The sequence below is a fragment of the Centruroides vittatus genome, unplaced genomic scaffold (genome assembly GCF_030686945.1).
Source record: "Centruroides vittatus isolate TY-2023 unplaced genomic scaffold, ASM3068694v2 contig_620, whole genome shotgun sequence".
Lineage (NCBI taxonomy): Eukaryota > Metazoa > Arthropoda > Arachnida > Scorpiones > Buthidae > Centruroides > Centruroides vittatus.
The window spans coordinates 3,650,538-3,667,714 of NW_027122381.1; the positions used below are offsets into that span (position 1 = coordinate 3,650,538).

At 34.6% G+C, this 17,177-nt stretch overlaps 1 protein-coding gene across 5 annotated transcripts in view; it reads left to right on the forward strand.

The window, feature by feature from the left end:
- LOC136979441 (extracellular matrix organizing protein FRAS1-like) overlaps positions 1–17,177 on the forward strand; it is a 522,959-nt gene that overhangs the window by 298,230 nt on the left and 207,552 nt on the right. For all 5 annotated transcript variants that reach the window (XM_067275439.1, XM_067275436.1, XM_067275435.1 and 2 more), the window contains one exon: positions 13,632–13,791. In XM_067275439.1, coding sequence (XP_067131540.1) covers positions 13,632–13,791 — 160 coding nt within the window. The remainder of the gene's footprint in view (positions 1–13,631; positions 13,792–17,177) is intronic.

Sequence of the window (17,177 nt, forward strand, 5' to 3'; positions counted from 1 at the left end):
TATATTATATCTGTTTTTCCAGTATTGTTTTTGACATGTGTTTAATTTCAACTTAGGATAGCCGTTAAGTAAAAATTTAGTTTCGTTTTTCGTCATTTATTATCTGATATTCTTGTATATAATAAATGGCAAAAAATATAGAAACATAATTTTAAGATGTACCCTTATATAATATGTAAGTTTTGTTATTATATCCCCCATTTTTACGTGATATTTAATAACGTTGTGATCCTTACTATGATTTGTATTTTTAACAGCACTGAAGAGGGGTTGGAAACATAAACCAACCTGAAATGCATTTGATTAAAATTCTTTTAAAATAAATCGTAAATTTTCTAACCATTGATGTAAGGTCATCTACCAAGAATCATTTCTTTGGATTACAAGGATGGTTCACACAGAAATATCTTTTTATGTTTGAGTCTGTTAGTGTTCTTGAAGTGTATATAATTGGTTCACCATTTGCATTAAACAACCTTCTAACCCTGATTCAGAAGCATCAACCTGAATGACTTTATCATTACTTACATTGAAATGGGATAAAGGAACTTCATTGACAATAACTTCTTTTAATTTTTTAAATGCTGCGTTATAATTTTCATTTCACTCTGTAAGTCCCCAGATGAGTTCGACAGCGAATGAATTGCGAAATTCTTGCGAAAAAAAGATGATAGCGATAAATTGTGTTATGAAAGAGAAAAAACCTTTGATCTGAACAACGCGACACAAAAATGTAAACGAGACTTGGAACTGGTTGAACACGTCAAATAATCTGTAAACTCTAGCATGAGCGCTCATAAGCAGGTAGATCTTTGACTCAAGTATTTATAAATTTTTGACAGGATAAACTTTCTCGAAAAAAGGGAAATTTTTGACAGACGAAAAAGATCGTTAAAGATTTAAACATGAAGGAAATTACAAACAATGGCCTGAATTATGAGTGCAGGTGTTATAGTATTATAAACAATCTTGAGCAGAGTTGACAAAGAGGTATCAGATGTACACCTTGAATTGGACCTTTCCCGTGACCCAAGATGGTCTCGTTTTGCACTTAAAAACAAAGGGGAGACCAATTGGGAAGCGAGAAAAGGGACGAGGGACCAATCCGAAAGGTGGATAGTGCACGAGAAAAACGTATAAAAACTGGGACTTCAAGGTCAAAAGAGAGTCTTCTCTGGATTAAGCCAACAGTCTCCTCTGGATTAAGCTCACCGTGTGCTTCATAGTGGATTGTGCCATCGCTTGAGACATCTCTGTGACTCTCCCAACACCCAGCGATCCTTCTCACCTGCCCCAGGGCTGTGACCGACAGCGAAGTCCTCGACTCATCTGGAATAGTGAAGGACTGTCGATTAAGGATGTAAGCAAATGCTAATTAATAAACGGTTTTTTGTGTGAAAAATACTTGTCACCCTTTGCCTCCTTCGTCACAATCCACATACTACCCTCCTTTTGGTTTATCTTGATGCGGGATTAATTAATCCTAGCTAAAAGACTGCAACCTTACATTGGTGTCAGTGAAGTGGGATATTTAAGCCCAGTCTACACCAGTCTGAATTTTACACACCTGATGTCAGATCATTTGTTTCCCCCCTTTGAGTCGGCGAATCTTACATCTCTCACTTAGATGTTTTCTCGTTTAATCTTTTCAGTGGTGCTGCAAGTTTAGCAAGGTATGGAATAAATGGCATATGGTAGTTCACCATACCCAGAAATCTTAATTACTGCTTATGTTTATATGCAGTTAAATTTCTGAGTACATCTTCTTTACATGGGTTAATCAATGCTTATACCTGAATTTGTCACAATTTTGCTTAAGCATATGACCTCAGACTTACGGAACTGTACCTTAGCAATAATAGTTGAAGCTGGAATTTCACTAGTATATAAAAACACTATACACACCTTACACACTTTTCCAACAACTAAATTTAATCAAAACAATGTTTTCAGCCTGATAAGAACACAGCTTAAACCTTACTTTCAAAGATGATGTCGACTCATTGAGCTAAGCTGATGATGCATTCATTCATTGCTAGAGGTTTCACTGCCATCTTAATGCAGTATTTCTAATGTCAATATATTGCATTGCTTTACCAGTAGGCTTCTATGTTTATGACATCTTTGTCTTATAAAAGCAATCAAAATGTACAATGACATGCATAAATTCTTTTGCATAGGCTTATAATCTTGGAAGATACCATTTACAAACAAGACCTGAAACTTCTGGTAATGGTGGATGAATATGTCAACTTATCTCAATGATTCTCATCATCTTTGAAATGAAATTAAACACATTGCAGTCTTAAGACTACATGATTTGGTTTATCGTTGTCTTTTGGTCTATCTGGACGGGTTTGTTATGGTTGAGTGGTAGAATCCAAGTACTGAGGGTTTGATGATGATGGAAGGATCTGGATCTAGAAGAACCCTTGTGCATGTCTATAGGAGAGAAACAGGACTTTTTAGTTTGGTGAGTGAGAGAAAAGACGTGTTGAAAGTGAGTTTCAAAGTATATTAAAGTTGAATTTCCTCTCTTTGTTTTCGTATTTTGTGCGTCAGAAGGAGTTGGCTTGGGAAACTCAGCAGAGAATTAAGATATTGTCGTGCCGGCTCCAGAAAAGACTAGCGCCATGGTGTGGAGAGTGGGAAAACAAAAAAGAACGATTTAAAAAAAAGGATTCGGATAAAAAGAAAAGAAAGTTTTTTTCGAATAAAAAGGAAAGAACAATTTAAAAAAGGAAAAAAAGAACGTTGGAGACTTTGTTTTTGTTTCTTTTAACAAGTTATATAAGGTATCTGGTGTTAGTGTATCTAAAAAGTGTAAGTTTCGGTAAACTGTGCTGTCTATTTATATCCCGAGCCCCCAGCTCGTAACAATATTGTGACTAAAGCTTTTCCCACACTGGATTGTATAAAACAAAAATATATACTTTCTATAACCAATATCCGGCGTGAATCATGTATAAACTGGCAAATGTTTTCGATGCCCCTCCTGGGCTCTTCTTCAAGCCAAATTTGCTGTAACTGGATTCCAGCAATCAAATTATTTTAAATCAGATTTAAAATAATTTGATTGCTGGAATCCAGTTACAGCAAATTTGGCTTGAAGAAGAGCCCAGGAGGGGCATCGAAAACATTTGCCAGTTTATACATGATTCACGCCGGATATTGGTTATAGAAAGTATATATTTTTGTTAAGATATTGTGATAGTAGTGTATTGTAGTGATTTCCAGTAGATCGAAATCCACAGAGACAATAAATATATATATTTGCTAAGGACTCAGACGTTGACCAAACACATGTGCATGTAAATGACAACAGGAGATTTATTTTAAACAGTGCGGTAACCATCCTACCGCTTAAGTTTACACAATATACGAATTATCAACTTAAAACTAACAAAATTTACAATACTATATATATATATATATATATATATATATATACATATATATACACAGCTTTCCCCATACAAAATAAATGCATACAGTAACCTTCAATGAATCACGACAGTAGGTTAGAAGTGAATGCCAAACAGACTTGAGCTCTTGAGTGTTTTAAAGCACCAAACCTCAAAACTAATAGTTTTATTTGAAACCTGGATGTAATTCCTATTACAAGACGTACGTTTCTCATTGCTATTTCTCAATTTCACTTTGATGGAAATGGATTGTACTCTCGTCCTGAACTTTGACGTTCTTGCAGACCTCTCGCCTTAGTACTTTCCTCGACAAATCCAAAACAAAAAGTGGCCTCAAATGTGAGAGTTCACTAATTTGTACTCCTCGTTCGCCGGAAGTCTACTTCACTCACGTGTCCCACCCTGGACCAATCAGATTTTTTTCACATTGCACCTGAGAAAAGGTGACGTCATAACAAAAACAAAGAAGTACACGCGACATCATACAATACAAGAAAACCCGATACATACAAAAGTAAACAGACAAAAAAAATATGAATAATAATAACATTTAGTCGTGTAGTGCTACAGTATCTTGAACTGAACTTAAGAACTGTGAAATAAACTTTTCGTTATTTTATTGGAGTCATAGAGCATGTTTAATTCATTGGATGTGTTTTCTTTCGTACCTGCATGGGAAATTCTCTAAGATATCAAGAACTTCCCCAAAAATCTTTGTAAAGTGCTTGTCACATGGTTTAGGACCTATTGTTATAACTAAAGATAGGAAGGATCACTCCGCATGTCTGATACTGGCCCTCTTTTAATCTGAAGCTGGATTCTAGTGGAATCTGAAAGTGTTTGTAAACTGTTTGGCATTCACATTTACAATTAAACCCTTGTGCAGACCTGTTCATTGTATAGTTCAATTTCTAGATCCAAGTAATACCAGAATAGGCAGTGACTAGACTATTCTAACTTAAGAGTTAAACAGCAATTGTTGGGCTACAATTTAAAAAAATTGTCAACCTATAAATTTCCACTGTCTGTCTGCTGTCTGTCCTTCCTTAATCTCAAAAACAGTGTTAGGTAGATGAAAGTGAAGTGCAGATATAGGCAAGAAGCCCCATATATAAATTTCTGGTTTATATATGGAATGACCGGAAGTTATATAATTTCAATTAAAAACTTTTTCCCAGAATAGAGTTACATTGACTGGAATGACTCTATTGTTATCAGGGAAAGTATGATGTACTGGGACACACACTACTAATTTGAGATCGAGAGAATATATTTTAAATTAAATCAATTTAAAAAATATGATTAAAAATTGCAGTCTAGCCTTGTGAAGATGTACAATAATTTTTTCTCATTATTATTAAAAGCTCATACTAGCTCTCTAATTTTAGTGTTAGTTTTTCACACAATTAAGATATCATCAATATATTTAGTGTATATTACTATATTATGTAGGAATTTCCTTACAATTTGTTGTTCTAGTGAACATGGGGCCTGTACCAGAGGTGTATACAATGATCCTTCTTATCTGTATAACAATAGGTCATAAAGCACTTGCCATGACTTTGACATTTTCATCTTTTTGCATTTGAAATATTATCTGCATTAAATTTTTGAAGAAAATTAGGCAGTTTTATAGATTTTTTTCTATGCTGAGAACTTATAACATTGGCAGTGCTCTTCTCACCATATGTTTTTGTAAGTAATTTCATGTCTAGGTTTTCTTTGTAACAAAAAACCATTATTTTGTAGAATAAAGACACAGTCAATTCAAAAAATTCTTTTGAAAACCACCATGGTTTTTCAAAAGAATTTTTGGATTGACTGTGTCTTTATTTTATAAAAGAATTTTAGCCATCCGACAAAATCTTATAATCAAAACACTATTAGTTGCTTTGAAATTCACATGACCTAATTTTTTAGCAAACTCTTCTGCTTTGGTCTTTAGCATAGGACCATTTACACAAACATATTATCCTGTTATAACAGAAAACCATTGATTCAGTAATTCCTGAATGTCTGGATTTTTCCTTTCCTCTTTCATTTTTGGGATTTTGCTGTGGACCCTGTCTCATTATTCGGGGTTGATGCCCCAAGAAAGCAAATGAATGACTATGAATTTGCAAAATTTATATAATAATGAACTTAGTCACCAAAAACTTGCTTCAGTAAATTATAGATTGGAAATTATGGTACTATCCATATTATGTAACATATTCGCATTGATAGCACATTTCATGTGAGGATTCACATTTACATGGCAAGAGCAGTTAAATATAAGAATGATTAAGATTCTGGCATCACTTGGCAATATTCTCAACAACAATCTGTTGCTCTGTGCAGTTTACTTGGGTAAGGGGATTCAAATAGCAACATTCTACAATATATTTAGAAACACAGCATATTCTTTGTGCACAGACAATAGTTTCAGTTTCGCATTTGGATAATTTTACATATTTGCAGATTGATAAAGGATACTAGCACTACAAATTTTGAAAAGAAATTCAAATATTGTCATTTTATTCAGTGCAACTCACATTAACCAGTTGACCAGTGTGCATGTGATAAAAATTTGCAAATGTTTTTGTAGCCCCTTCTGGGCTCTTTCTCAGGCTTGTTTTTTTATTCAAAACAAGCTGACAGTTAACATTTGAATATAAATTGAATGGTAATAGATTTTGGATACCATACACACATGCATTCCTATTAAGTTGTTTAAATAAGATCAAACAATATGATGATTTCAAATGTGCATCCATTCCATTTTAAATATGATTTAAAATTAAATATTATCATCTAGTAGAGCTTGCCATGTCATCAAAAGGCACATTTCCTCCCTAAAATTAATGCAGCTGGGTCTGCAGCAAGTCCAACCATTTGAGATGTTCTGGGTGTGGAGTGGTAAGGATGATACGGGTTCTGGTGAAGTCCTCCGTAATATCCGGGTCCATGGCATAAGTAGAGAGGGCAGTAGTACCTCCATTGTGTTGTATGTCGAATTTATGTTCCTATATCCTGATCCCCATTGGACATTTAGTGGAGCCAATGTACAGCATTTCCCTATCCCATCTGTTGTTTCTGATAGGGATGCTATAAATGCCTGGTAGTCTGTTGGGGTTAGGAGGGTCTTTTTCATTCTGCAGTATGTTGAAAATGGATGGGCATCTCCTGTAGGCAATATTGATTTGACATCTCTTGGCAATTGTGGTGTACAAGGATTTTAAATGGGGGTTAAAAGTGAGGGGATCCTTTCCTTATCCTTTCCCTGTTTATATCTCTGTACTTCAGTTGTACTGGTGGATGCTTTTTGCATACATCTACGGTGTTTACATAATCTTTGTATAAGGTTGTTGTATTACCAAATCTTCAAGTCTGAATACCGGTATTAAATAAGTACTCACTTTTTGAACCTTTGTATCTGGTACAGACCTCGAGTGAGGTTGAAAACATTTGTTTTCTGGAGGGTAAAAAGTACCGGATACAAAGGTTCAAAAAGTGAGAAGGTTGTTGTAACTATGCACCCTGGCTATCCCTTCTATACTTCTTACTTTGTGTACTAGCTCTTTGCAGTGGAAGAATGAATAAACATTCTTCTAACTGAGTCCCTGAATGCTGCTATTTTGTATGGAAAAGATCACACAATCCAATTGGAATATAAGCGGAGATAGCACATGGCTATGATAAACAGATGTGCATATGTCCAAGAAGTTGGACCCTGGTGGTGCTGTGTTGTTCCACCTCAAGAAACAGCCTGTATGGATTGTCATTCATTGCGTTGACAAACTATCTTAGATTTGGTGTTGTCCTCCAGAAAATGATGTCATCTATGTATCTTTTGTACAGGAGTATGTTGTGAAGAAAGTCTGATAGGGTTCTGTTTTCCAATTGTCTGGCCACCAATTCACAGAGATCCCTGGAAACCAGACTGCCCATGCCAAATGGTTGGAGACAATCAAAATTTTTAAGGGTTGCTGCAGAACCAGCTGCATTAATTTTATGGAGGAAATGTGCCTTTTGATGGCATGGCAGGCTTTACTAGACAATAATATTTAATTTTAAATCATATTTAAAGTGGAATGCATGCACATTCAAAATCATCATATTGTTCAATTTTATTTAAACATCTTAAGGGGAATGCATGCGTGTATGGTATCTGAATTCTGTTACCATTTGATTTATATTGGAATGTTAACTGCCAGCTTGTTTTGAATAAAAAAAGAAGCCCGAGGAAAAGCTCAGAAGGGGCTACAAAAATGTTTACAAGTTTTAATTGTATGCACATCGGTGAACTGGTTAATGTGAGTCGCACCTGTTTATATTCGTCGTGGTGTGTTGTGCAGTTAAGTCATTTTGTTCTCCGAAGACCCGAACAAGCTATGAATGAAAACAATAAAAGCAATTAAATATTTGTGAGAAAAGTCTGAAATGTCTATTTGTCAATTAGTGTAATAAAACTTGAACTGATTGGTTAGTCAAGAGGGAAAGGTTTACTAAAGGTTAAGTAAGGGTTTTGATATTTGAGTTTTTAACAGCAATAATGATTTTTATTCTATGTTTTTTTTTTCTCTTACATTTTCTTTAGGGAATGAAGTTCATTAATTTTGTGAATTTATAGATGATTACAATTTTTATATCTTACGAAAACTGTTTCATTTTATGGTCTTGGTTATTTATTCAGATTTATAATTAAGATGACATTTTAAACTGAGAAGTTAAAATTGTTCAAAATTAGACAGAAACAGAAGTTCAGTTTTAAATCTCACAACTGTTTAATGTGCTTTGTATCATTTTCATTGTTCTCATTGAAACTGTTAAAAAGTTTGACATATTCAAGCACTCAGCAGATTATATTGGGCTATATTACTGTGTGGCAGTTCACCATATTTTTTGTCTTTTTTTTGTTGTTACCTTCTTTTGTCTCCCAGTTTATTTTGTTATTGGTTAAACTTGTTCAGACCAGCTCCTTTGTTATATTAAACCCAGGGTAGACCACTGCCTGGGTGGACTGGTATGACATTTAGAGGAAGGCAGCCTGGGGATACAAGAATGAGGGAAGCTTTTTTTTTCTGGAGAGATGGACAACATTGAACGTGGATTGCAAAGCTAAAGGAAGGAGTTGTTAAGATGGTCTTCAAACCAAGAGTTGACACCCTAAGATTTAGCAAGATGTAGGTTTTTAAATCTGAGCAAAGGAAAACTTGATGAGAGTAACTGACTTTCTTCTTGGGAACCTGGTGTATTGCCCACTACTGATGAAAAGTCTATTGTTCTTTTATTTGTTAGATTAATACTAGTATGTAAACTAGTTTTTTAAAATAATAATAATACCCTGTATAAGATTTTATGTATTAAGTTTGTGTCAGCTTTCTTTGTGTTTTGTGCTGAAGTCTGTGTACCTGTGGTCCAGCATGTATGTCAGGTCGAGTATTGTCAAGTGGAGATTTCAGACTGATAAGACTGGACTATTATTAATAATTAAATGCTAAGTCATTTGACACCATTGGTAGGTATTAGGCATCATCCCTTGCTAAATTTAATAATTATAATTAAATTAATTATAAAAAAATTAATTTAATTATTAATAGTAGCAGTAATATAGTTTCTATAATTCAGCAGTCATTTTGCTTTAATATATAACTACTGGGTTTAGATGTTGATATTTGTTTATTCAAGCATTTTCGTAAATAAGAAGAAACTTCTTTAATGAAATATGAAAAGCACAAAATATAACTAAAATTGTGAGAAATTGATTTGAGGCTCTGGACAAGTCTGAACCATCACTAAAATTTACACTAAAATATTTTTGAAAGAAAGAAGCTATAATTTTTTTATGAAAAACGTGACACAAACAATAGAAGAATGAAAGTCCTAAGATCGACTATCCCCAGTTGGAATCAAATTAAATGTCAATTTTGACCTCTCTTGCAAGTTTAGATCTCATTATACTTAGTAATGAGAGACTGACCACTTAGAAAGTGAGAATGAGGAAAAGCAACCAATTAGAATGGGCAATCAGAATCAGAAAATAATAAAAACCTCTAATTTCAAGTACAAGACAGTTTCTTCTCCCAAAAATTTTAACTGTTAGACTAATTGTTGTGTGTCTTGTGTTTATCTTTGTCTCCATCTTCTTCGGATTAGCATATTCCCTTCACCAGAAGTTGACCACATTGTCCCAGAGGAGTCAAGATAAAACTCAGGAATCCTCCTCATTTCGAACTATCTTGGTAAGGGAAGTACTAGAGGCTGTCACCAACTTTCAACTTTGAAGGTAGCAAAAATCTTGTAAATTTCTTTCATGTCAAATAAATGGTTTCTTGTAACTGTTAATTTGATATGAAAGGAGTTTACAAGATAGTTGAGTCTGTATCAGTGCCGATTGCACCAACAAATGACCCACAAACCCTGGTTCATCCCGACCATCCTGTCTTTGTTGAGTCCGAACATTATTTTATGTTCTCGAAGAACTATAGTGTGTTTGAGTTTCTTATTTTGGGAATTTATTTTATTGAAAGGGTGAACCACTTGTAGCCTCCATTCAAAATTAATCCCCATTTAAAAACCAATTACTATCCCATGCCTCTTTTTGCTTAAGTTAACAGGTTTTAGTTTGTGGTCTTACATCATACTTTTTTTTGTAAATTTTATTTGTATATATATATATATATATATTTTTTTATTTTTTTCCTTCTTCCTATGTCCTTTGTTTCTTGGTCATTTACTTCTGGAAACTTCTCTCTGTGGGTGGCGATGACCTGATTTGTAAGACAAAGGAAACGGGTAGCCTGGAGGGGCTAAAGAGGAGATAGAAGGGTCACTTTTGGCTTAGACAGCGAATGGTATGAACGGATTTTGCGAAGGTCTCCAGGTCAATTTAGCACCGACTGGATGTTTGAAAAAGGCAGAAGCCGAAGATAGTAGAGACCAGAGAGGATCTTGAACATTTTACACAACAACTTCTCTGGAAACTTGTCGAGTAACAAGTAGAAAAGAAAGAAAATTCAAACTCTACAACATCGAGATTTGTACCATCGGAAAACAAAGGTTTGAACTCTAGCCACCACCACGTCGTCGTCTACTAAAATTTGGGTACCCATTCTTGTCTCGTTCTTTATATTTTTCTATCCTATTGTATATCCTTTTTATTCTCTTTCCTTTAGTATAAGTAGTTTTTAAGTAGTTAATAATAGTTTAATCATATCTTTGTTTACGTTGTGCCGTATATCCTCGGTCAACCCTTTGTCGCAAGATTTAAGGTTAACGATTCTGTACGTGTGTCTGATAAAACTGTTTGTACAAGAAGTGTCAGAATTCGAACGAGAATGTGTATATTATATCAAACGTGGGTGAAAATTAAAGAGTTTTTTTATATTTTATGTCTATCCCTTTGTCGGACTCTTTTCTTTACCACATGCATCTACAACAATGGCGTCCATGATGGGATTTCGACTATAAAACTACTCGTCGGTACTGTATCGGCAGAATTTGTTTTATATTTATTCTTGTATCATTGATAAGAAGTTCATTTTGTTAAAGTTTGATCTTTCACTATTTAATAAATACGATATAAGGTTGAGATTTGTGACCTTATAAAGTGAGGAAAAAATGAAATATTACAGTCATGAAATTTAGCTGCAGGTGGGAGGGAGTCCCTAACACTTGAGTGGTGTCGGGTTGGCAAAACTCACTTTCTTTATCACTGGATGGCTTTAAAATAGAAGGTTCGAAGACAAGGAAATTGAGTTTCCTGTCCTGTCAGGAGTGGACACCAGTTAGGATAGTTCAAAGTCACATCGTAACTTGCAATTAGACCGATCTATTTGGTTCACCAAGTTCAAAAATTTAAGGACGAATATTTGTCGAGTGGGGAGTGCAGTGGGCAAGTCAATAGGGTGTCTGTTACTCAATTAATGACAAGTAACTATGTTAAACAAACATAACAAAGTTTAATATAGATATTGATCATAGAGTACACTATAACTACAAAACTCACAACTAACTACTAAGCATAAATACTGGGCTCTAGGGATACTAGATTCGTTCTAGCTACGTGGAAAGAGAGTTTACAACCAGTAGATAACTATCATACCTCTGACTCTTCCAGTGAGAGAATATCAGTTGTGGCAATACAGCATATTAATTTATATATTAGCTATAAGTTTAGTTTTAACTTTTTTTCCTTCTTTGTTCTTTTTTTTGTTTTCTCAATTTTCTATTAACATTCTTTCCTGTGGGTGGGGTAACCCTTTTTACGAACCACATTGTTAATAAAAAGAAGGCCCTGAGGCTATTAGAATGATAAGAAGGTTCATTCTTGGGTTGGACTCTCGGTGAAGGTAGACGTACGAAAGTTACGCTCTTGCTCGTCATCTGGAGGGACAAAGGGAGACTAAGGTGGCCTACAGAAAGAGAAAGGACCCTGCTAACGTAAAAAGACAGGGAGAACGTCCCTTGTATAAGGAGAATCTTCAAAGAGATCAGAAAAAGATCATTGAGAAATGATTTAGAGTGGTTCCCCAGAGGAGTGTCAATACCAAATAGAGAACCTGGGTATTTTTTTTAACCTCCTATGTCATACTAAATCTTCTTGCTATTCTTCCTTTCCTTTTTAGTTTATAATTCAGTGTAAGTTAGTTGTAAGATTACAAGTCCGTCTTTTCTTATTTGTCGTAAGTGCATCTTTTTTATCTGTATTCCTCAATTTCTCGCCCCAGTTTTGGATATTGTGTAACGTTAAGAGTTGGAATCCAAAAGAATCCTGTATATTGCTAATTACGTGAAAAAAATAAATAAGTATTATTTTTTTTGTGTACTGCCTCTCGTGGACTATTGTACACTCACGTGACTATCACACAGTCGAGGTTTGGGATGATGTTTGTTCATAGCATATCATTCATGCGGAGGATTTTTTGAGAACATATATGGCGGGACTGGAGACTTGGTTCTCTCCTTCTGTCATGGAGTTTTTCTTGGGATCACTGTCCTGGGGATGTTTGCTGGAAACAAGGTGGTTGGAAATGTTTGCCGATGTATGGCATTTGATGCAGTCCACCCTGACTCGAGTTCTGGCCTCCTTTTTATCCAATCTAAGCCTGGGAAAACCCATCAGATGATCAAGTGTTGTTGGATACAAAGGTTGATTTTGCAAGTGTTGCGTCATAGGTGAGCCGTTGATGACGTGAAACTGTCATTCTCACGAAGCTGACAATACCATATTTGGTTCATGACTTGTAAGATTTTTTCTGTTTACTTGTTCAATGGTTGACTTTCTCCTCCTTTAACAATAGGGTGTTATCATTTAGCACAAGATTGTTATAATTCGTGAACAGTTGTTGACAAGGTGTCATTCAATCTATTTTCTGTCTGATGTTTTCTTAACGATTGTGATGGAGAAATAGACTAAAAATTTTTGTAATTTAGTGCAAATCAGGCCTATGATCCTCACACAGTATTTTCAGGCCCTAATGCTCATTTTCAGAAACATTAAATCCATCCAATGAACAAAGCAATAACACAAATATGTCTCACTAATCTTGTAAAGCTTTGCAGGTAATACTTAGAATGTTATCACTAATGTTTCAACTCATTTCTAGGGTCTTCTTCAGGTCTTCTATAAGTTTTTCTGGTTCAATTCTGATTTTTCCACTCTCCAATGCTTCTATCTTCGAATTTATTTTTCAAAATTTCAAAATTTAAATCTTTGAAAGATGTGTGCCTGTGCCGGCTGTTATAGTATTGCATGATAAATAGCCTGCCATGCACTCGATAGTTGTTTTTCTTCTTTAAAATTGATTGACAGGCCTTTGCAGTCCACTTTAAAATACTTAGAACGTAAGTGATACATTGTAAGTATTGCCTGCAAAGCTATACAAGGTTAGTGAGACGTATTTCAGAAACACATTCAAAAGTTATAATTTTCATGAAAGCAAATGGATAGAACAATTTCAAAATAACAATTACGTCACTTTTACATGAATGTGGAATGCTTTTAACATTAAATCAACTTAATGAAAGTAGTTAATTAATTTTGTATTTCTACAGTTAAAAAGTTAAAATAAGTTTTGTTTTAAACAACTTTATTATTTTACAAACAAAATTTTTTATTATAATGTATTTGTGTTACATTTTTATTTCTTTATTTTATTTAGAGGATTTTTCTTAATAATTTGTTATTTTTACATTACTCAAAATTTGTTATTTTATATTTAGGTATACATCTAATAAGGAGATAGGCATGCAACCAGTTAAAGATAAAATTTATTTAAAAGTAAGCAATTTGAGAGGAGACTTTCAGTATACAGAACTAGTGTTAATAATACTACCTTTAAATACAGAGGCACCAATAATTACTGTTGTTGGTGAAATTGAGGTTTGTAACAAATCTATTAATAAAATTAAATTCTAGTAATTAGTTATGAAAAAAACAAAAATTGTCAGTCTGCTGTGAGATTATAGAAAATACGAACGAGTTGACACAGAGAATTTTAGTGATTTCTTTCATGGGACAAATTGATAACAAGCATGCTGATAGACTAGATGCTTAGAAGGGGGAATCCATTTATCTTAGTAGGGACTAGACAAAGACAACTATCCAAAGTAACAAGATAATGCTTTAATTCTTTTTCAGGAAAACACACAGGAATGTACGGAGCCCGACAATCCAATCTACCAAATAGCGTTAACATACAATTCTCCCAACAAATAATATGCTACAGAATTCCCGTAACATGCAGACATAAAACATACCGACAGTGAGTTTAACGTGTACCTCTTCTTTTACTTCTCGTCGGACAGGAAACAGATGAAAAACGAAATCTTTCCGCTGAAATGGTTGCACAGTCTTTACTTTCTGGCTTTCTGACTACGTCCACATGCACTTTCACATACCATCACTACTTCGCTTCTCCCTTTTCATTTTTTCTCCACTTCTATCCTATCTTCTCTCCGAGATACACCCTCCAATAAATCTCTCATTCTCGTTTACACACCCTGATTTACACAACTACTCTCCACCAAGTCGGACTCACCACGTGACAAATGGGGGAAAGACATAAGGCACACTACCAACAATGTTTTCAGCTTTCAGATTAGTAGTTTGAGAATGACTGATGATGATGTAAACTGAAAGTTATATTTTCAGTTTCTCAAGCTGCATAAATCTCAGGGCAATGTAATTTTTAATTAAATAATTGCTAGATGACTGAAGGTTTTGTTTTTTTCATAATCCAATAAAATTATTACATTAAATAAGATTTATTAATGCATTAATATGTATGGATATTATTAAAGTTTTGCTGTAATACACAGCAATACATCATAAAGTGCTACACTGTAGGCACTGTTACTAAAAATTCAAAACCATTGTGATAATTAAGAAAGGGTTTCTGTTAGCTGACTAAGGTAAACACCCAACAAAAAAGAAATGTGCTGTAGGCATTAACAAAGTTCAATTTATTTATGTGATATATAATTATTTATTTGTTTCTTTATTTATTTAGCATACTGGTACAAAGACCTTGATGCAGGGATAAAACAAAAACACAAGTATACGCAGTCTTATAAAATGATATAACATATTCTACGAATATATACATCAATTAAAATAATAAATCACAAAAATTCATAAATTGTTAATAAATCATTCTAAACTTAAATTCAATTAAAACAAAAAAATACAAAACTTAAAGAACTACATGGGAAATCTATCCGAAACAAACAAAAAAATTAACAACCAACTAGGTTAAAACTTACCTAGAAAAAAATGACAAAAACAACAATTTAATCACTTGTTCAAAAAAAATCAGATAGTAGTCCAAGTAACCACAGGCTAAATAATAGACAGACCATACCCCAAGACAAAATTCACATAAAATAACAACTACTTTCACTTTAAACCTAAGAAAAATAAAAGAAAGAAAAAAAATCAAAGTCAAAATTACCATAAACATCATCATAAAATAAACAATTTTATTAAAATGATGAAATTATAGATAAGAAGGCGTTAAAGATTAAACGAAATACTTTATTTTTGCAAGCGTTTTCAACATTATTTATGTACGTCATCTTCAGGCAGTTGAATGAACAAAGAAATTCGAACAAAATATTTAAAATACAAAAAACTTAGCAACATTAACTGTTATGGAACATAAACTTTTTAAGAACATGTATAAATTTTTAAAACAAACATTTTTTGTAAGTGTGTGAAACTGGCACGCATGCATCTTAACATACAACAGGTAAAAACCAATTGAAAGTGTACCATAAGTGCATGTTACGTTTAAATTTGAATATAAAATATGTAACATAATTTGAAAGCACGTAAAAAACGTGAAACGTATATTAAAAACAAATAAATAAAAGATCGATGCGCATGTGTCTTAGTCTACAATAAAGGTGCGGGAAATGAGAGTAGAATTATTGTTGATTTTTTAACCGTTTGTATAAATTAGTCCAAACCTAGGGTAATTCGAGGGTAGAAGAGTTGCACGGGGAGAGCAGCTTAATGCAGAGGGCCTCCCAAATAAATAGCAAACCGCTTCGTCACAACATCTAAGTAACACCACCTGATTCCAAAGTGCTGTGTCGCAATGCTGGACCACCAATTTGGAATGCTCAGTATCGCAGTTACATAGTCCGACTGAACGTTGGTGTTCAGATATGAGAACGGCCAGCATTTTGGCGGTCGCACCTATATAATGGGTGTATAATCCCGATACTGGGTTTTGCAGGAGAATGGAGTAGACACCAGATTTTTCCAGGACGGAAAGAGCATTTCTATCATTACACAAGATTCTTCTTAGATTTGGGCGTGGAGCTATTGGTAAGCGAAAGCTGTTTTGTCTAAAAATCCAGCAAATCCGGGCTGTGAGGCGGCCACAGTATGGGAGGGAGAGACAGAGTGTTGTCTAATCCCTAGGTCTATGCAAGGTGATAGCAAGGAAGAGAGACTGTTTAACTCTATTTTTAACATGTTTGTACTTGGCAGGATCTTATCCCGCTATGTGGATTGCTGTGTGGATGGCTTCTAGCTCTGTGTTGATAAGATGTTGTGTCGAGGGTAGTAAGAATGCTCGTCTGATTAAGGGAGCAATAGCCGTGTTAACGTACTTTTGTGGTTGGATGGCCATGGCTGGTATTATGGGGAGCATATTGTTAAACTTGTGGTAGACGGAAAACTCCAAACCCACCTGGGATTTATGGATGTACAGATCCAAAAAGGTGACTTTTCCCCCAACTTCTTTTTCCCAAGTGAAGTTTATGGAGGAGTACACATTTGACAGATGTTGTTCAAAGATCTGGAAGGAGTCCCTGCGTCATGCCATGCTAAAAGAACGTCATCTACATACCTTAAATATACTAAGGGGTAAGCCATGGTGAGGGGGAACTTAAAGGTTCATGTGTTCGAGCTGTCTCATAGCAAGTTTCGCTAACACAGCTGACAGCAGTGAACCCATCAGCACCCTCTGTTTTTGTAGATAAATTCTTCCATTGAAGTGGAAGTAGTTATGCTCTGTAATAAAGAGCAAAGCCTCTCGAACTTCTAAAACCTGCTGCGCAGTGAAGCCCTCCCTCATAAGTAATGCATTGACAAGCATCACCACTTCAAAGTGCAGCACTGAAGGATATAATGCAACCACATCAAAGTGTAGGTATCCAGAGATATGCCACTCAGCGTAGTGAATAATGTTGTCTTAGCCGTGACAGAGGAGGTTGTGACTTGGGAGGAGGAAGGAAGAAGCCCACTCAGCAGCTTAG